This window comes from Pelmatolapia mariae, linkage group LG7 (genome assembly GCF_036321145.2).
Source record: "Pelmatolapia mariae isolate MD_Pm_ZW linkage group LG7, Pm_UMD_F_2, whole genome shotgun sequence".
NCBI classification, from domain to species: Eukaryota; Metazoa; Chordata; class Actinopteri; order Cichliformes; family Cichlidae; genus Pelmatolapia; species Pelmatolapia mariae.
Window position 1 is genome coordinate 54658041 of NC_086233.1, and position 20917 is coordinate 54678957.

Here is a 20917-nt window from a genome sequence, read left to right on the forward strand (position 1 = left end):
TTGCACACTACAGCACATTTAGGACACACAGATTTTCATATGCAACATTTCAAAGACCACAGCTTAGGTTGGTAGAGAAGATTTTATTATTTGCTCATTTCTTATGTAAAACTTCCCAGTGGTTGATGAGACAACTTGCTGGAGAGGGGGAAAAAAACTTCAATGAACATGGGAATGTAGTGTTCGATCAGACACGCACACAAGTCGAGCACAAACCTGTATCTGCTTCTTGTTCTCTCGCGGCAAGCCCTTCATTTCACTGTTACACAGAAATGCGGCAACGGGAGATGTAACCGTGAAACTCGGGGTTGTTCTGATTGGGTTTGCGGGGAGGAGACAAGCAGATACATGGCGAGAACAATAGGAAGGTAAACACAGAAAAGGGCTTGAGATAGCTTCGTAGCTCATGATAGCCATCTTAGAAAGTCATCCTGATAAAGTGATCCCCCACCATTTCTCCTTCTCCCTGTCCTCCCCCTCTTAATCAAATGAGTACTGTGCAGCTGGTGGGGTTGCGGCAAAACAGGGGGTTCGAGTGAGTGTATGCGTGTGGAGAGTAGGTGGAGGTGGGGGGGCTTTGAGGGATAGCGTGAAATTATTGCCTGCTGGTGTATATGTGTCACTGGGGGTAGTAGGGTAGAGTAGGGGGTTGGGCTGGGGCTGGGGAGTAATGTCATTGCCTGCTGGTGTATCTGTAGTGGGGGCTCATTTAGATTTAGATTGGTTATGTGAGGAGAGAGCTGAAAGGCCAGCTCATGTTTATGCATGAATCCCAAAGCATGCTGCTGTGGTGGAGCCCCGAGTTAAAGAGACAGAGCTGAAATATATTCGCACATTCAGACGCACCTCTGTTTCTTAGGATAAGGCTTGAGCTGAAGCGACGCTGCGCTATCAGATTTCAGTCAGTGTGTGCATGTGTGCGCACGCCTGTGCACACAGATTACACCTCAGTCCAAATTAATATATTGCTTTAAATCCAAAATATTAAAAAGATGTCAGAGGTTGTTTTTTTTTAACTACAATTTTTAACTACAGCCTTTACCACCCTTTTCCTGACTGTGTCGAGACGAGTGCTTTGGAGTCCTCTACAGCTGATGCAGAGGCTACACTGAGTTCATGGGAGCTTCCCACATTACACTCACTCATACCCAGAGAGTAATCAGTAAATGTCTTTGAAGGAGAGTTTGTTCAGCACTTCATCAGGTATAAAGTGGTTTTTATTTGGAAATGTGGTCCCTATCCATCTTTTAAATGACTTTTTAATGGTCGTCACACCATCCTAATCAATCATGTGGCAGAGCTAGCCTGCAAGCGCAAATACACTCTATTTATAATTCCTATATTCTGCAGCAAAAACCCGACTCAGTGTGCCTCTCAGTACTGTAAACAAACAGATACAAAATCAGTAGGTTTGTCTTTCCAATTTTGTGGAGACATTGGAAAAACTTCCTTGAGCAATCTCCAGCATCCTGGTTATGAGGTGCCCCGTGTAATTTGTCTTTATATTACATCAATAACTTTTTCAAAGGAAGGATAGAGTAACTTTTCCCCCAAGTAGTGCAATTTATTGTTGTTCTTCTGTGTCTCCGTATTCAGGCCCACACTTCATGAAGGCCCCCCACCCACCGCCACTACTCCCCCTCCCGCCTCACTGGCGACCACAGTACTTTACATCTATAATGAGATACAAATACGCATCAGCAGGACAGTGTCTATGCCACGCGTCACTCTGTGAATATTACTCACACTTATTAGCTGGATTATGTTAATCTTTACACTTTTTGCTCACAGACAACAGACTCCCCATGACATGGGGGTGGTCACGGCAGCAAGCGTGTGTTGTCCTGTGTGTGTATTTCTGAGTGTACGGCTGCATGTCTGTTAAAGTGATTGCCATGTTGTCAAACTGATCTGCATGAGAAAGGGTGGTCTAATTACATCACTTATGTAAATGAGAAATGCACACAGGCAAGCACATACATACACATCGCAGAGGTCAAAAAGACAGTGCAGGCTGCCCCCTTATTGACTAACACAGGGTGGCATCACCACCTGTCAGAAATAGCCCTGTGCTCACACTGTACACAGAAGTTACAGGCTGTTTCGATGCACACCACTCAGATAAATCAGAAATGGAAGTCGATTGGTCAAGCTCACATTAGACTAAAGCACTCAAAATGTTATTGGAAAATGTCCGACCGCATATCCAGTGATTAGTCTTTTTTTCAGACTGAAACACTGATAGTATCCCTGTTGGAATGATTGATTGAGTCTGACACATTTTAATTAAGCCCAAATTAAATGAATCGGCTGGCGGACTATAAAACATTGCAGTTTAATAACGAGCCCCTACATTTTCCTTTTTTTCCCCCCCTTCCTTCATCCAATCCCATTTTGGCTAGCCGCACCAAATAACCTCTCTCCATTTAATGATATGCAAATGAATTTTCATGAACCCCATGATCCCATGCGATGATTAAACTGAGATGACATTAGCTGCCATGCTGCTGCCGCTGTCACTGTTTCTGTCTGCCTCTTTTCTCTCCCTATCTCTACCATCTTCCTTTGTATCCACGACAACAGCCAACTGGTGATATTAACAGGGTTCATTGTCAATATTCCCTTTCCTTCACCATTCCTTGAAATTTCCTTTGTGAGAAGTGACATTTTGCATATCCGCTGTTATTTCAGAGAAGTTTTCCCAATGCCAGCAGAGATGGCGAATCAGAGAGCTGGTTTTACTGGTTCTCACGCCTCATGTGGTAGTGAGCCCACTGCAGACATACAAGTTACAACAACTTTACAATTACTGTAGTAACATTACATAGATGATTTTAGTAACCTTCCACATCTCTTCATTTTCCACTTTCACTGCTCCCCTCCCACCATTCCGTTTTAGTCTGTATCCAGCTCCACCTCTGCTGTCGTTTATTGTACTCCATTTGCATAATGAAGCCCAGGCTTAATTAAGATCCCACTGGAGTCTGGAGCCAAGGATGAAGGAAGGAAGGACGAGGGAGGGGGAGGGAGTGAGGGAGTGAGGGAGGAATCCGGCGTTCCTTAGCTTATCCGCACGTGTCCAAATAGGAGGCACAATTTAGGGGGGGAGAAGAGCGTTGACGAGCGATTAAATCGCTAATTATGATCGGCTGTTAGAATTAGTGTGTGGCTGTTAATTAGCTGCAGATGAGATGCCCAGACAGTTGCCCGCCTCTGATGACTGCAGAGCCCTCCCTGACTGGCAATAGAGAAACACAGCTTGACACCCTGGAGATGATGCCAACACATCCCTCCCTTTAAACACACACAGCAGTCTGAGGGGATATCCCTTTAAGAAGATCCCAGGTGTGCCTAGCAGGAAAGAGGCTCTTCATCATCCTTGTCCACCCACTCCCACTGTTCTTCGTTAAGCACAAAATTCCCCATTTTCCTCCTTCTGCATCCGTTATTCATTTTGCTCATTATTCCTCTCTTTCCACATAGTCTTTCTGCCCATACTGGAATGGTATGATCCCTCCTCTTAGATTTTTGTTATGGGCAGCAGCATCCTTTCAGTGCAGCAGCTGGCACTGAGCAGAGTTGGCATCGCGGAAATAGTTTTTCTCCCAAACTCCCACCACGGCTACATTTGTAGTTCTACTTGTAGTACTTTTTTTGTCGCGGCATTTAGTACATTTTAGTGTATCTTTTGATCGTGCCCGCGAACGCCTCGCAGTTTGTGTTTGGCATGGTGCCATCTCTGTTTCCAGTCTTTCCCTTGAGGGGATGCCACCGCCAAAAACGTTCAAGGCATCCGAAGTGTTTTGCTCACCGTACGGAGGTTTCTGTTTACTAATGTGTGCATTATGTTGCTTTGGCAGCGTGCCATCTTTCTCCCTGTGCCCTTGCCGCCCCTGAAAAGATGCCATCACTAAATCGCTGGCAACCGTTGCCCGGGCACCTCTTCTTGGCTTTGTCCAAACAAACAAATGGTGATTAGTAGCAAATCCTCGGAGGTGAGTCCTCGTCTTTGACTATGACAGTTCTCCGCCATTCGCTTCGAATGCTTCGGGCATGCCACATGTACAAACTGGCATGCTGCCCGTTGGATGGCACGATGCAGCTGGCATAGAAAGGAAGAAAAATTGAATAACGGTTACAATAATTCCAACGCTGTTTCCCATTCTGGGACCTATCGTGCATTTACAAATTCAAAGTATTGTCCATCTTTCTCCTCAACATCCTATGATTCCGTCGTTTATCGATATCCGAGTACTCCTCTGCCTGCTGGCATCTCACTTACTTCTATGCTCCGCTATCCTCTGATATTTTTCCCATCTTCCCTTTCTCTGCCCAGTCTCTTGTTCGTTACGCCCCATTATGCCTGTGCCAAGGTGCCACCATGGTAGCAGTATGGAGGTCTGTTTCTCTTCCTCTTTCATTCTTATCCTCCTCCTCGCCCCTTTTCCCATGCCCATGCCCGCCCCTGCTCAAGTCCTGACTGGATGGCACTGTGCCAACCTGCCACCGCCATCGCTCTCATTTGTAGCTCATCCCTCCGTTGCCCTTCCCCCTGTCTCTTCATTTCCATCCCTCTCTTTTCCCCTCGTTTCATTCATTTATTTTCTAACAAAAAAAAAAAAAATACCGCTTCACATTGTATGGAACACTTTATGTGTTGGACCTCTAGTTATGCGCACGATTACTTCACAGACATACAAACTTTTCATTCCTTAAAGTCACTCTGCAAATCTTTGCTGTCATTTGAAAGACTGTTTTTTTGGCACCTGAAGGAATGCTCTCAGTGGCTGCCCTGTAGGTAATTACAGCAGCACTCACTTATTCCACTGAGACAAGAGGAGAAGGACGAAGAGAGCCCCGAGTTTGTAGAGAGCTTGTGCTGTTTTAATTAACTTTAACCAACCCCCCATCATGTGTGTTTCACTTCACATCTCCTAGAGCCTTGAGTAGGTTGTGCTCGTTCACACACGAACAATACAGCAATATGATTGATACGATCATCAGTAAAATTGATTGTGTACCATTGACCTAACCCACTTTACCAAGATGACCCTTGCTCCCTTGTTTTTCTTTTTTTTCTCCCACTCTTTTAATTCTCTTGAGTCAAACAAAAGCTGGCAGTGGTGGTGGTGATGCTATTAAGCAAATACTCTCATTAGAACACAAAACATAATGAATATGTAAATGGTGTGTGTAATTTATGCATGGGCTGAGAGACTTGTTGTCTATTCAGCCCTTTATTATACTCTCTATTTTTATCCCCTTTTCCTTAAAAGTTCACACTCTTATGCCAATTTACTGCTTTTCTTAGACCACATCCTGTGACTGAATCCTTGGGGGACTTCTCGAGGTCTATCTATTGTCTCCTTTATTTTGCCTTTTTTTGTCTACACTTTTCTCCTTGCCTTTAACCATGGTTTGTACTCTCTAACAGTCTTTTTTCTCTGTTTGCTTCTTTCGGCTCACATCCTGTCCTCTCCAAAAACAAACCCTGCAGTGACGCATTAAACCAACAACTGAGTGTTTGAACAAGGTCTTTCTTCCAGGAATATGAATACTGAATAATCTATCCACTAAATCGCATCCGGACCTGATTGTGTTGTATTCTCTGTTTTCCCTTTGTCCCTCTGTGACTGTGTTGATCTTAATGTGTGGTCCAAACTGTGTGGCAAATTGAAGCGTGTCCTGATAGACGGAGAGTAGCCTTGCTCCTGTCTAGGATAAACACCTATAATACTCTGGCTCCCTTGGCAATCACCATAGCAACAAACCATGGTACCCACGTGAGTTGCATAATAAGATGTTCCCCAAGACCATGGACCATAAAGCGACAAAGTGACAAACTAGACACCCGCAGCACTGGCTGTAAGACAGAAAAATTCATTTTGAACAAAACAAAGGTTAGGTTTGACATTTGAATGGTTATTTTCTATTTGTCAATAAGCTCACATCAGAAAACACGCACCCTTACAAGCACATACACCTTTTCTGTGTCTCCAGACCTTAACAGGTGCTGATGAGCTGCAGTCAATGATTGTAATGAGCTATCGATCACCGTGGGAAAACAGAGGGACAGAAAAGGGTGAGGGAGGCAGGGGGAACCAGAGGACACACACACAAACTGAAGGACTGCCAGAAAAAAAAATAAGAAAAACTTCAGATGAACTAAATGGAGACAAGCTGCCTGAGACAGAGTATCAATACTTGCTTTAATCAAGACTTCATCTCCCATTGTTCTGCTTGAAATAGAATTTATGGGACTGTGTTTTCTGTGATCACAGGTTTAAATGGAAGTGGTCAACTCAGGGCAGTGTTTGAATCAAAGTTGAGTTGATTTGCGAAGGATGACCATGCAGACACGCTTGCCATGACCAAGTACAGATGCCAGTGAATGGCACTGACGCAGTATCTCTATATTCCCCTCTTTTTGTGCTGTATGCATGGAGTGAAGGCAGACAGCTTTAGGGAAGGGGGAGGTGCGTTGTGTGTGTGTGTGTGTCGTGTGTTGGCTGGCGTTTCAGATAATGAAATGCAGCAGGGAACAAAGAGCTGGGGGCCCCTATTCTCTGTGCTGCAGCTTCATTTTCACTCCCGTCAGTCTATGATTCTTCTAAACCCTCTTTCTTGTGTACACGCATGCATGTGTGTGTGCATGCATGTTTATGTTTGTATGAACCAGTTGTTGTTATGTGCACGAAACTCCCCTCCTCCTCCTCCCCCTGTTAGCATTCTGCATGGCAGATCCCCCTAATGTAATAACTGTGTCTGCATGTCTAATTTACAGCAGGAGAGAGTAAATAGCCTGTGGTTAATTACAGTACGTGTGTGTGCTTGTGTGTGTGCTTGTGTGTATGCGCGTGTGTGAGTCTATGCAAGTGTCTACATGCGCGTGGGTGTGTCAGAATGATTTATGAGTTGCAAATAGCTACACTAGTGGCCCGTTTCTCCTCACTTAGTTTTTAATCTGTCTTTCCATTAATTTTCCTGGAGACGTTATTATGGTTTTATAACAACGTGCACGAGGATGCACATGTGAGTACACGCGTGTGTTAATGAGACAGAGGTGTGGACATTTCGCGAGTATCAGCGCTACGTGGGCACCTGGACTGCACTTTTGCTTTTGCTTCTCTATTTCCCTTCCTTCCTTTTCCCCTTTTTCTCTCTTTTGGTGCTTCATTCACTCTCTTCATTGAGATCCACAATGAACACAGATCTTTATTGACAGTACACGGTAGAACATGGAAACAGCAGGTCAATCCGTTTAGCCCAAGGGCCGATACACCAATTCACCAATTTGTCAGTGTTAGTTTGAAAGAGAAAAGCAGCTAATCTCTCCTCTCTGCTCTCTATTGATCACACACTTAGACTCCACTTCTCTGTCTAAACACTATTGATTCTCTCTCTCTCTCAATCTCTTTCTCCCGCTCCCTCTCTTTCGGTCTTGCTCTATTCACATACCACAGCACTCAACACCATATTCCCTTCTTACACTCCCACTACTTTTCACATAATAGTTTTGAATAACTCAGATCGTATGTCCTTGTTTGCGAAGCCTTGAGTCGCATTTTAGACGAACACTTGAGAATATTTTTTTTGTATAAGTAAAATAAGACTTCTGAGTAATTCCTGTAATAGTATCACAAGTGGAGCTTATCAACTATACAAAGCATTTTAAAGTTTGCTCCACAAGTGTCACAAATCATTGTCCCCTGCTGCGTACTTTCAAAAGCTTATTCATGGTCTCATTAAAAAAATCAATTACTTAGCAACCCTTCAACAGTCTGAATACAGACTGTGATTAAAAAAAAAAATCACTGCTGGGTACACCGTCTCCTGTCTCCTGGCTTTGTTTTTCAGTCACATCACAGGCTGCACTTGAAAAAGGCCACATTCCTGTCAAGATGAAGGCTATGTAAAAATTATAGAGTGATTATCCAAAGGAAGATGCCCCCCCTCCAGCATTTTAACATCACTTCAAATTGAACCAAGGATTTCTATTTGATTGGATTTTGCTTGTGGCGACCCTGGGAATGAAACATTTTCGTTGACGGGTATAGATTTGGCAGAGAAATGATTGTGCTGTGGACAGGAAGATGAAACACAGAGATCGACTCAAATCTGTGTCAAAAACAGGCGTTCATATAGCATTTATTAGATCTATATTGCTCTGCCATAATGCCAAGTTAATGAAATGTAAACAAGGAATCGCATCTGTTACTCACACGCTGTGAAAAGAAAAAAACCCAGCTTAACACCCATGGGCTTTACTAGCCTCCTGCATAGCTCATTTATATTAGATTTGTACACCCCCTACTGGTGCTTTTTACTCATTACAATTTACCCCAGGTTACAAAACATTTGACACATGGCTTGTGTAACTGAAAATCAGCTGCTGTTTGGTAACTGGTAGTTCAGAAGGTTGAGATGATCGTGAATATAGAGCTTAGTCTTTAATCTTTTAAACAAACATAAAATTTCAGTCACCTTTCACTCGAAGATGCCTCCTTCAGGAGCTGATGCCCAAGCCACAGTGAAATGGTGGTTAGGGGAAGTACTGGAGGGTCGAGAGGATCCCGAGGGTTTCTTCGCCATGTGTGTGTCCATCCTGGGGCACCTAGAGACCCGCTCACAGTTTCTGTCCCTCATCGAGCCTCTGTCCACGGGTGACAGACTCCTGCACGCCAGTCTCACCTCCATCTATCAGGAATATTTCACCAAGGTCAGTAAATGTTTCAGCAATAGAAGTGCATTCAGGTTGGAGGACTTGTAACATCTAAGGTTAAGTCAGCAAAAATAAAATACATACAAAAAATGGCACGAACAAAACACAATAAGGAAGTAGCAGGACTTAATTAAACGACTGGCGTTTTTAGAGATTAACTTTAAACTGCAGCATTTGAGGATACACGTAACTTTAGGTAGCTAGTTGTGATAATCTCAGCACAAACCGACCAACTTACAAGTTTTTGTCACTTTTTCATTTTACCTACTAGCCTAGCTTAACCTAAAACAAATAAATGAATACGTAAATACATGAATGAACACATACATAAGTATTAATGATTTCCTAATGGCGGTACAGGAGCAGCTCTTCACCGAAACTGCAAACCACTGCCAAGGCTAAAGTTTCCCCCTTTTGTGAATGCGGAGTCCCTGGATCTGCGTTAATTTGTGATATTTTCCCGAGAACTACGGAAGCGTACATCAAGATGTCTCTCAATTTTTTCCCATTTCAGACTCTTTGTATTTGTAGGGGTTTGTAGGGATTTATTTCTAAAAATGTATAAAAGTAGCTTTGATAAAATGTTCTAAATTGTCGTCATATTATAGGCCAATAAGTCATTTATAAGAACTTAAAGATGGGTACTCGTTTTTGGAAAATTGTTTTTGTTTGTTTGTTTGTTAGGCCACTTAACAGAGTGACCTATGAGTCAAGCATAGTCAATATTAAAAAGCACTAATATTAAAGGCATAACAGACAAGTTAGCAAAGAACCAATTTTAATTGGATCTGTATTAAAAACACATCATTTGTGTAGCTGAATTGATGAAAAATGTCAAAGATAACCTAATTTGACAAACATAAATGTTTTGGGGTTTTTTTTTTGCATCAACAAGGTTATTTTGAGACCAGTCATCTGAAAACTTGGCATTTTCCACTTTCCCTAAACAATTTGAGGAAAGTGGACAAGTGGAGGACAAAAGAAGTGGCAGGTCTAAAGAACTATCTAAAGCAGATGAACAGTATCTGAAAGTCATGTCCAGAAGAAATAGGAGAAAAAACATCCAAAACAAGACCTGACACAGGACCTGAGAGATGCATGTGATGCTGCCCATCACAGCAGGATTTAATCCCAGTGCTGATAGGGATTAGGGCGGGACCCCCTGGAATCTAGAGGGTGGTGTTGGAGATAAAGATGGAGGCTTGATGGAGCCCGAGTGACAAGACAGAAGAGGTGATGGGGAGAATTTGGGTTAAAATAAGGTGTCTGCAAGGAAGAATGACAGGTTTGCATGTGTCCCTTATGAAGTACTTGATGAGTGTAAACCAAGCCGTGCCTGTACACACCCATCTAATTAAAAGAGATAATACATTTAAATAAATGAAACACTTGTGGTAGTTTTTGATAAAAGCTAATGTCTTGTCATTTAGGGCATAGTGTACACATTCGTCTTTTTAAACTACTAAAGAATTGTTTTAAAAGTAATAACAGTGGGTTGTCCCGCTTAAATTTTAGACTGAAGATGACGAGCTGGAACTTGCTTTGGCTCTCTCTCTACTGGATATGAAAGGTCACCCTCTGCAGTCTCCCAGCCAAGAATCCCAACCACTGCAGTCTGGAGATGCTCAAAATCAGAGAGGATCTGTTCAGCGGAATTCCATATTAAAGCCTGAAGGAAGCAACTGCACCAATCAAACTGGATCCTGGAACAGAGAGAGTCCACCGCAGACAGCCAGAGAGATGGAGTTTCAAATAAGTACGTATCCTAATAAGCAGACACTCGGAACAGGTCAGACTGTGTGTGTCTCAGAACAGGAGGGAGATGTGGATCAATCACAGAAACCAAAACGCTCTAAGAATAGGCGGCAGAGGCGAAAATGTACTGGCCAGCACCTTGTAGGTTTACCCCGCTCTCCATCAGCACCACCACCAGTGTTACTGTGGTTCAGGAGGGATTTGCGGCTGTGTGACAATCCTGCTCTCGTGGCGTCACTAGAAGTGGGTGCACCTGTCATACCTGTCTTCATCTGGAGCCCTGAAGAAGAGGAGGGAACGGGCATTACAGTGGCTATGGGAGGAGCTTGTAAGTTTGATCAAGGAATCAGTGGTTATAGCAATACTTTGTCTCAGTGTCTTCATAATAGTTCTTGACAAAATCATTGTTTGTAAGTCTCTGTATTCTAACTGTCTGAATGTATCTTCCCTTTTTTAAATAGGTAAATATTGGTTGCATCAGGCATTGTTGTGTTTTTGTTCATCTTTGGAGCACATCGGTAGCTGTCTTGTCTTCCTCAAGGCAAATGGGGAGATAACAAGTGCTGAATCTTCTCTGAAGGCACTTAAGGAGCTGATAAAAGAGACTGGGGCAAGAACAGTGCTGGCTAATGCCTTGTATGAGCCCTGGCTGAAGGAGAGAGATGATCTGGTAGTATCAGCTCTGCAGAAACAAGGTGTTGAATGCAAGATGTTTCACTCTTATTGTCTCAGAGACCCTTATTCTGTCACAACGGAGGGTGTTGGCCTTCGAGGTTAGTCAAAGCATATTTCTATGTGCATACTGGGTTTGCTGATAATGTATACCTAAATTACAATATGGCTATTCTGATGAACTTTTATTGTTTTTCTATGATGTAGGAATAGGTTCAGTGTCTCACTTCATGAGCTGCTGCAGACAGAACCCAGGAACCGCAGTGGGAGTTCCCCTGGACCCTCCGGTATCTCTCCCTACACCTGCCCACTGGCCAAAGGGGGTTTGTTTGGATGAACTAGGCTTGGCATGCATGCCCCGCAGGAAGGATGGCACAACGGTTAGAAACCAAAGCTCTAAGGCAAAACAACTTAAAAATAATTTAAATCACGCATCTGCCAATGTTTTCTTTGTTTTCTCTTCGGCATTCAGGTTGACTGGGCAGTGAATATTAGAAAGACCTGGGATTTTAGTGAAGGAGGAGCGCAAGCCTGTCTAGAGGCCTTTCTTCATGATGGTGAGGCACCTATTGTTCAGTTGGTTATCTTAACAGACTTGGCAATGAACAACACCATATATTTATTTTTATTTCTAGGTGTGTATAGATATGAAAAAGAGTCAGGCAGGGCAGATGCTCCAAACACCAGCTGCTTGTCGCCCTATCTTCATTTTGGTCAGCTCAGTCCACGCTGGTTAATGTGGGATGCCAAAGGAGCACGTTGTCGACCCCTAAAGTTCCAACGCAAATTGGCGTGGAGAGATTTGGCTTACTGGCAGCTCACGCTGTTTCCTGACCTCCCATGGGAATCCATCAGACCTCCATACAAGGTGGAAATTAGCTATAGACTACAAAGTGCATATTAACCATACCATAAAATTGTAAACATTTTTTTTGTTACCACGTCAATTTATTAATTTGTAATAAAGGCCTAAACCACATTACAGATAATTTTACATCCACTGGCAGGCTTTGCGGTGGAGCAGCGATCGGGGCCACCTCAAGGCATGGCAGCGAGGACGAACAGGCTACCCTCTGGTCGATGCAGCCATGAGGCAGCTGTGGCAGACAGGCTGGATGAACAACTACATGAGACATATAGTGGCATCTTTTCTCATAGCATATCTTCATCTGCCTTGGCAAGAAGGCTATCGCTGGTTCCAGGTGAGATGTGTGTGCACACTGAGACTAATGCACTCACAAAGATATTGCACCAAATGCCTGACAAATATTCATAAGTACTACTTAACTTCCTGACTGTATCCAACCCATGTTTAGGACACCCTGGTGGATGCAGATGTTGCCATAGATGCAATGATGTGGCAGAATGGGGGCATGTGTGGCCTGGATCACTGGAACTTTGTCATGCACCCTGTTGACGCAGCAATGACCTGTGACCCCTACGGTACCTATGTTAGGAAATGGTGTCCTGAACTTGCAGATTTGCCTGACGAGCTTATTCACAAACCCTGGAAATCTCCTGCATCCATGCTGCGGCGTGCAGGTGAGAAATTCTATTGTATTTCACTTTTTAAATAAGATAAATGTATGGAATCATGCTTTGCATAGTTTAGTTTCAACAGTTAATATATCGATTTATTACATCGATGCTGTCCTCACGGTTTAGGTGTGGTGTTTGGCCAGTCGTATCCCGAGCGAATAATTACAGATCTCGAGGAGCGAAGGAATCAGTCTCTGCAGGATGTAGCTTTGGTGCGCAGGGAGTTTGAACAGTATGTGGACAAACGCTCAGGCTGCGATTTGGTGCCTTTGCCCCCACGCCTGGTCTCTGAGGCTTTGGGTTTATCACACAAGGATGGGACTGTGGTGACACAAGGAAAGCAGTTCCTGTTGCCTGTCATCACTCGCATGGAATTCAAACACCAGCATGAAGATCCGGATGCTGATGCCACATCAAACCCCTACAACGCAGTTTTAAAAGGATACGTGAGCCGAAAGAGGGACGAGACCATTGCTTTCCTTAATGAGAGAGACTTCACTGCCAGTGTAATGCATGAGGCAGTCCAAAGAAAGGAGAGGCTCAACAGCGATTATCGGAGAATGGAGGGGCTCCCGCCGCCTCTTTCACCTCGAGGCAGGGCCAGACGAACTCCCACAGCCAAGGACAGGTTCTCTATAGTACCGGGTGGGGCAGTCACTTTTCTAAAGTGACCAAGACTACAAACCTTTAAGTCATTTGCCACAGAATGTAAACATATAACAAATTTATTGAGTGTAAAAATGATGCCAAAACATATTCTGCCAATGTGGATGTGGAATATATTTGTGGAAACAAAGTAGATTGCAAGGAGGCTGGAAAATGCTCTCAAAAGTTTAGATTCAGTTTGACCTCAGGTACTGCGTTAAATAATGGCAGCATACACCGCGTTCCACATTATTATGCAAATGATATTTTTCTCTCTTTTTCCTATATAGTCGATTCAAATGACAGTCGGCATAATTTTCGAGTCATCGACCAATAGAGTATAATTCAAATGTTACTGAACAAAACTCCCAATGAAAACAGTATGTTTTTCAAAAATAAAAAGACTTAAAATGCACTGTTCCAAATTATTACGCACACAGAGTTTCAAAAGATTTTATAGAGTGTAAAGAATTGAAAATGGTCATTTGTTGAATTTGCAGCATTAGTAGATCAATTTCACTAACATCAAAAGCTATTTCAATCAAAAACATCTTAACAGGTCAAGTTACATATTAACATAGGACCCCTTATTTGATAGCAGTTTTACAATTCTTGCATCCATGGAACTTGTAAATTTTTGGAAAGTTTCTACTTGAATGTCTTTGCAGGATGTCAGAATAGCCTCCCAGAGCTGCTGTTTGGATGTGAACTGCCTCCCACCCTCATATTTTTTGTTTGAGGATGCTCCAAAGGTTCTCAATAGGATTGAAGTCAGGGAAGAATGGGGACCACACCATGAGTTCCTCTCCTTTTATGCCAATAGCAGCCAATGATGCAGAGGTATTCCTTGTAGCATGAGATGGTGCATTGTCTTGCATGAAGATGGGTTTGTTGCAGAAGGCACAGTTCTTCTCTTTCTACCATGGAAGAAAGTGGTCAGTCAGAAACTCCACATACTTTGCAGAAGTCATTTTCACACCTTCAGGGACCCTAAAGGGGACGACTCCACCACCTCCTTGCTGACGACGCAGCCTTGTTGGGACATGGTGGCCGTCCACCAACCATTCACCACTGCATCCATTTGGACCATCCAGGGTTGCACTGCACTCATCAGTGAACAAGACTGTTTGAAAATTAGTCTTCATGTAGTTCTGGGCCCACTGCAGCCGTTTCTGCTTGTGAGCATTGGTTAGGGGTGCCTGAATAGAAGGTTTATGCACAACTGCAAGTCTCTGGAGGATCCTACACCTTGATGTTCACAGGGCTCCAGAGGCACCAGCAGCTTCAAATATGTGTTTGCTGCTTTGTAATGGCCTTTTAGCAGCTGCTCTCTTAATCTGATGTATTTGTCTGGCAGAAACCTTCCTCATTGTGCCTTTATCTGCACGAACCCATGTGTGCTCTGACTCAACCACAAATCTCTTAACATTATGGTGATCACGCTTACATTTTCGTGAAATATCTAAGGTTTTCATTACGTGTCCAAGGCATTCAACTATTTCACGCTTTTCAGCAGCAGAGATACTTTTTCCTTCCTATGTTGCTTGAAAATGGTGGTCTGCTTAATAATGTGGAACATCCTTCTTTAGTAGTTTTCCTTTAATTGGGCTCACCTGGCAAACTAATGATCATAGGTGTCCAAGATTGATTTCAATGATACAAAGAGTCCTGAGACACAATTCCATCCATGGGTTTAATTGAAAAACAACTTATTTAATCTTTATGACACTTAAACACAATTTGCATAATAATTTGGAATGCAGTGTATATACATATACTTTATATTAGTGCGATTTATTTTTTCTTTAAGCCGTATATAAAATACAAAAATTTCAGAAATAAATGACAAAGAAAAGAGACTTTTTAAGGAAATGTTTATTTATTTTTTTATTACACAGGTCCCCTGTCCACAGTTTAACCCTTATACATGCAGTGAAGATCAAAATAATTAATACCATGAAGAGAAGACAAAAGTGCTTTTTAAGTCAAACAGTGTCCCAGGACAGAATTTCAAGTCCTTCACTGAAATGATTTGTAACTATTTTATTCTAGTCTCAGTCTCTTCCACCTTTTGGTGGTTTGATGCTTTAAGAAATCAACACTGGATATTAGGTCAATGCAGGCTGGAAGGTCCCCTAAATTAAGTCTGTAAAGAAATTCTAAAGTTCACAGCTCTACAGCACTGACAGATCAGTAGCCTGGAGCTACAGAGCTCCACTGGAGAATGCTATGTATTGCGTTTTAACGGACAGGCACATATTGTGCACCTCTCTCTGCCAGTGTTGTGAGAAAAAGGGAAGGTGCACAGCACATACAGAAAGGTGTTATGTCAGTCCTCAATAGAACGGATGTATCTCTCATATGCAGCTTCATCCATTAGACTGTCAAGCTCGGCAGGTTTGGAAATGCTCATCTTCATGAGCCAACCTATAATAGATGTGTAAAAATCAAGTTAAGCTAAGCTCTGATTCAAAGATGCACACTGGTTTCAGTACTTGGAGGATTAAATGCTTCACATGAAAAAACAAAATAACTACACAAAATATGAGTATCTTTTGTTCTTTGCATTGTTTAAAGATATAAGCTAAAAACCTTATAAGAGAAAATGTTTGTAAATGTCACCGACACCGTTATCTATCTATCTATCTATCTCATATATATATATATATATATATATATATATATATATATATATATATACATACATACATACACACACACCCTTTTTTTGCTTGAGTAAAATAGTCCATCACAGTGAACAGCTTATTTTTGGCTTTCAGACTGTGAGTGAATGTTATAAGTGAAAGGTTATTTTAACATTCTGCAGTGCATTACTACCAAAGACGATAAAGTTAATTGTGATGGGTTAGTTAATTAACTTAAATAAAATGGAATGAATGCAGTCATGTACAGTTAAGCCCATAATTATTCATACCCCTGACAAATTTTGACTTAAAGTTACTTTTGACCAACCAGCAAGTTCTTTTTTGACCAGAAATGACACAGGTGTCTCCCAAAAGATAATAAGACGATGTACAAGAGGCATCATTGTGGGAAAAAATATTTCTCAGGTTTTATTTATATTTTAGCAAAAAGTATCATGTCCAGAATTATTCATACCCTTCTCAATAATCAATAGAAAAGCCTTTATTGGCTATTACAGCAATCAAACGCTTCCTATAATTGCAAACCAGCTTTTTGCATGTCTCCACAGGCATTTTTGCCCATTCATCTTTAGCAATGAGCTCCAAATCTTTCAGGTTGGAGGGTCTTCTTGCCATCACCCTGATCTTTAGCTCCCTCCACAGATTCTCAGTTGGATTCGTCAGGACTCTGGCTAGGCCACTGCAAAACGTTAATGTTGTTGTCTGCTAACCATTTCTTCACCACTTTTGCTGTATGTTTTGGGTCATTGTCATGCTGAAATGTCCACTGGTTCCCAAGGCCAAGTTTTTCTGCAGACTGCCTGATGTTGTTGTTGAGAATCTTCATGTATTGCTCTTTTTTCATGGTGCTGTTTACTGTGATTAGGTTCCCTGGTCCATTGGCTGAAAAACACCCCCAAAGCATTAGGTTCCCACCACCATGTTTGACAGTGGGGATGGTGTTCTGTGGGTTGAAGGCTTCTCCTTTTTTATGCCAAATGAAGGCAACATCATTGTGACCAAATAATTCAATTTTTGTTTCATCTGACCATAACACTGAATACCAGAAATCTTCTTCTTTGGCCAAACGAGCTTTTGCGTGCCTTATCTGGAGAAGTGGTGTTTTCCTTGGTCTGCATCCGTGGAACCCAGCAGTGTGCAGTGTCCGTTGGACTGTCTACCTTGAGACATTGCCACCAGCAGAGCCCAGATTCACCAGAATGGCCTTGGTGGTGATCCTTGGATTCTTTTTCACCTCTCTCACTATCCTCCTGGCCAGCACAGGTGTCACTTTTGGCTTCCGACAACATCCTCTGAGATTTTCCACATTGCGGAACATCTTGTATTTTTTAATAATACTTTGCACTGTAGCCACTGGAACTTGAAAACATTTGGATATGGCCTTGTAGCCCTTTCCTCACTTGTGAGCAGCTACAATGCGCAGCCGCAGGTCCTCACTGAGTTCCTTTGTCTTAGCCATGACTGTCCACAAACCACCTGCAGAGAGCTGCTGTTTTTCACCTGTTGAGTTGAGTAAAACAGCTATTCCCAATTAATCAGGGTAATTAGGATGCTTTAGAACAGCTTTGACTATTTGGAATGGTATGGAACTTTGGATTTTCCCAGAGACTGTGACAGTTTGTGAAGGGTATGAATAATTCTGGACATGATACTTTTTGCTCAAATGTAAATAAAAGCCGAGAAATATTTTTTTTCCACAATGATGCGTCTTGTACATCATCTTATTATCTTTTGGGAGACGCCTGTGTCATTTCCAGTCAAAAAATAACTTGCTAGTTGAATAAAAGTAACTTTAAGTCAAAATTGGGCAGGGGTATGAATAATTATGGGCTTAACTGTAATGACAGTGAGGGAAAAGAGGTTGAAACATACAATGTCTCTGGACGTCAAATATTCAGATGTTAGTTAGGAAATGTGCAATGAAGGGTCATTTTAATGAAATATAATTTAATGTAACAATAGAACAGCTCCAGCTTTATGGCCTTAATGTAGTCCCTGTCTTCACTGTTATGTTGTGTTGTATTACTGCCATCTACTGTCCAGAGTTTAAACCTCATAGCTTACTGCCATGTATTATACTGGGTGTTAAAACAGTTAAAAAACATTAGGTTTTAGCAGTGATCTATATCGAAAAAAAATACACCAATTGAAAGAAAATGCCAATGTTGTGACAAACCATAAAGAGTAATGTCATTGGTTAATTCTGTTTAAGCTCTTGCATTAATCTAAAATGTCTCATACATATACCAGAGTACCCTCCACTAACTGCACTGTGACGTTTATGTGTGTACTTACCATCTTTGTAGCAAGATTTATTGACCAGACCAGGGTTGTCTGCCAGTAGCGTGTTGATCTCTACAACTTCTCCAGTTAAAGGAGAATAAAGCTCGCTGGCTGCCTTTACACTTTCCAGAGCTCCAAACTCATCTGCAGGAGTAAATTTCAGAAAGTACGTTATGAGGGACAAGAGGCTATCCACTTTCCTGCGTTGTGGTGACTCTCAATCCAGTGATGACATGCATGAGATCAAGCTTTATAGCCATCTTAATAATATTCACTATCATTCAGCAAACATCATACCTTGCTGAGCCAGCTGTGTCCCAACCTCTGGCAATCCACAATAAACTACATCTCCCAATGCCTCCTGCAAGCGGTTAGGGAAAACAGTTAGCCAGGACAACCAGAGTATGATGTAAAAAACCCCAAAACAAAACAGTTATTTGTGTTTTATTTAAATGTTGTGGAAAGGGATGTCTGTGTTTACATTTGAGTCACTGCTATCTGGTGTTTATTGAGTGTTGTGCACACACAAGAAATGTAATGACAACTGTCAGTCCTACATATACTTTCTAAACTTTTAAATAAATGTCAGTTTAAAAACTGTACTTTATATTTATGTCAGTAAATATATGTTATTTAAGTTTTTTGGGGGCCATGTGAGGGAGCATTGCCTTAATTAGCTTGCATAATGAAAGAGCTTTAAATCTTGGATCTGCCTTGCATGTGCACATGCACATTCAGCAGCATTGTGCTAAAAAGTCATCACCTGCAAAAAAAAAATTATTATGTTTTTATGTCTAATATATTTGCTTATATTGAGAAATAGGCTGTACTCAGCATAATCTACATATGAAATAAAGAAATAACAAGTATCTTTATGACTATATTATTGTACCTACTGTGTGTTTTACACTATAATAAACCCAGTCTTTTCTGGCCACTTAAAATAGCTTTTAAAAAGACATTTTTAATGTTAATGAAACACCTGAACAAATAAAGGACACATAAAAGTCCCTCTGCCAAAAACTGAGTGCAGCTTTTACTGGTACTGTGACTGGACTGTTTATTTCAAAACACATTGATAACATTTAAGAGAAATATGTTTCACATACTGTAAGCCATCAAATCATTTATAGCAGTTTTAATCAGTGTTGTCTCAAAAAGTGATTTGAGTGATTTACCAAAACATTGTCAGCCTAGACATGAAACATATGCCAACCATATCTCTAAAGAATGATATAAACCAGTTTGTGACAAAGTGACTTTTACATAGCATTTACTTATCCAGCTAAAAAGTCTCTTGACATATAAAAATGTCTATTTTTAAAGAGAGAGATCTGGCCAAGCAGCATCAAATATAACACTATTATAAAGATATTGTGTGGCCAAAAAAGGACTGGATTGATTATAATGTAGATACAATAATGCAGAGTCATAAAGATACTCGCGAAACAGGTCATTTCTTTATTTTTCATATATGACCCCTTTATAGATCCTGATGAAGTCTATTTACCAATACAATTAAACACATTACACATACAAATCTGAAATCAACTATCAGTTGATAATTTATTAAGACAACACCAGCAATCATCTTTTTTTCTTCTTCTTCTGGCAAATTCCGGAAATCACATTTTGGGACCGGTCTGTGAAGTGCACGCGCAAAGGTGGAATACTCACTTGTGCAAAGTTGCTGATCCCGACCGTCCCGATTCCGTCTTCCACACGAATCCATTCGTGTTTGTCTGTGAATTTAAGCGCTGCAAGATAACACAACATACTCAGAACTCAGCGAGGATTTTGAAGTCCTCGACGAGAATGACAGAAACAATCAAACACGCTGCAGCTATCGTGTCCTTTCTCTCGCTAATGTTATCTAATACAAGACATGCATAGTCGAATACCTGCTGACAACCGGCTAGAAGAGGCTAGCGTTCTCCCAAAATAAGGCTTAGATGCCAGCTGCAATGGAGAAAGCGACGCTGAACGAGCGAGTAAAGGCAAAACTGTAGAAAAGTTGGAAGAGAGGGAACGGAGTAGCCAACAGGCAGCCATGTTTGTCGCTCACTGATGAGAGCATGTTTCTTCTTCATTGATATGAGAGGTATCAGTGGCGCTTTACTGCCCTCCACCGATCATCGTTATCGATCCTCTTGAGCGCTCGGTTTGCTATTATAAAAACTATTATTATAATTTAACTATCAATAAATTTCTTTAAAAAAAATGCCAAACTCAAGCCCAAAGTAAATTACTTCTACCCCTGTTGATTTTTTTAAAGTTGCCACAGATGGAAATGGAAACTGACTTAGAATCGATGCTGCATTATTTTAAAATAAATTTCTTGGCAGTTTGAAAGTTTTATACCATTTAAGACATGTGTCAGCTTCAAAGATCATCTAATATTAAAAAAGGAAAAAAAACTTTTTGTTTCTGAGTTGTTTTTTCCCATGTGGCTGAATAACTCAGTAAAATAAAGTCTAACATTACCTTGGTGATAAAGTGGAAGGTGTACTACTTTTTATATTTCCAACTATTTTAGTTGATCTTTCCAGTACAGTGCCGAAATTACTGTCAGCAAAGCCAAGGGAAGTTATACTGATTTAAAAATCTGAGTGTCAAAAATATAATAAAATACACA

At 41.4% G+C, this 20917-nt stretch overlaps 2 protein-coding genes across 2 annotated transcripts; one reads left to right on the plus strand and one right to left on the minus strand.

The window, feature by feature from the left end:
- The first annotated feature begins 8410 nt into the window (after positions 1-8410).
- Positions 8411-15115, plus strand: si:ch1073-390k14.1 (deoxyribodipyrimidine photo-lyase). The gene is made up of 9 exons (XM_063479780.1): positions 8411-8719; positions 10238-10805; positions 10939-11250; positions 11357-11529; positions 11622-11706; positions 11785-12017; positions 12157-12351; positions 12466-12691; positions 12815-15115. The coding sequence occupies exons 1-9, from the start codon at positions 8498-8500 to the stop codon at positions 13357-13359; spliced, it is 2559 nt and encodes an 852-aa protein (XP_063335850.1). The 5' UTR covers positions 8411-8497; the 3' UTR covers positions 13360-15115.
- Positions 15116-15249: 134 nt separating this feature from the next.
- Positions 15250-20361, minus strand: LOC134631442 (glycine cleavage system H protein, mitochondrial-like). The gene is made up of 5 exons (XM_063479781.1): positions 20184-20361; positions 19960-20039; positions 18580-18643; positions 18295-18426; positions 15250-15760 (listed from the first exon to the last, which is right to left on the minus strand). Exons 1-5 carry the CDS (start codon positions 20332-20334, stop codon positions 15663-15665), a joined length of 525 nt encoding a protein of 174 aa, XP_063335851.1. The 5' UTR covers positions 20335-20361; the 3' UTR covers positions 15250-15662.
- Positions 20362-20917: the final 556 nt, after the last annotated feature.

Bases quoted from the DNA above. Each gene is read 5' to 3' on its own strand.
- si:ch1073-390k14.1 (XM_063479780.1), top strand. From the start codon at position 8,498: ATGCCTCCTTCAGGAGCTGATGCCCAAGCCACAGTGAAATGGTGGTTA. The intron at 11,707-11,784 runs GTGAGGCACCTA...TTTTATTTCTAG, and splicing joins AGAGGCCTTTCTTCATGATG to GTGTGTATAGATATGAAAAA. The intron at 12,692-12,814 runs GTGAGAAATTCT...CTCACGGTTTAG, and splicing joins ATCCATGCTGCGGCGTGCAG to GTGTGGTGTTTGGCCAGTCG.
- LOC134631442 (XM_063479781.1), bottom strand. From the start codon at position 20,334: ATGGCTGCCTGTTGGCTACTCCGTTCCCTCTCTTCCAACTTTTCTACA. The intron at 18,427-18,579 runs GTATGATGTTTG...TTACTCCTGCAG, and splicing joins GACACAGCTGGCTCAGCAAG to ATGAGTTTGGAGCTCTGGAA. The intron at 15,761-18,294 runs GTAAGTACACAC...CATCTATTATAG, and splicing joins TAAATCTTGCTACAAAGATG to GTTGGCTCATGAAGATGAGC.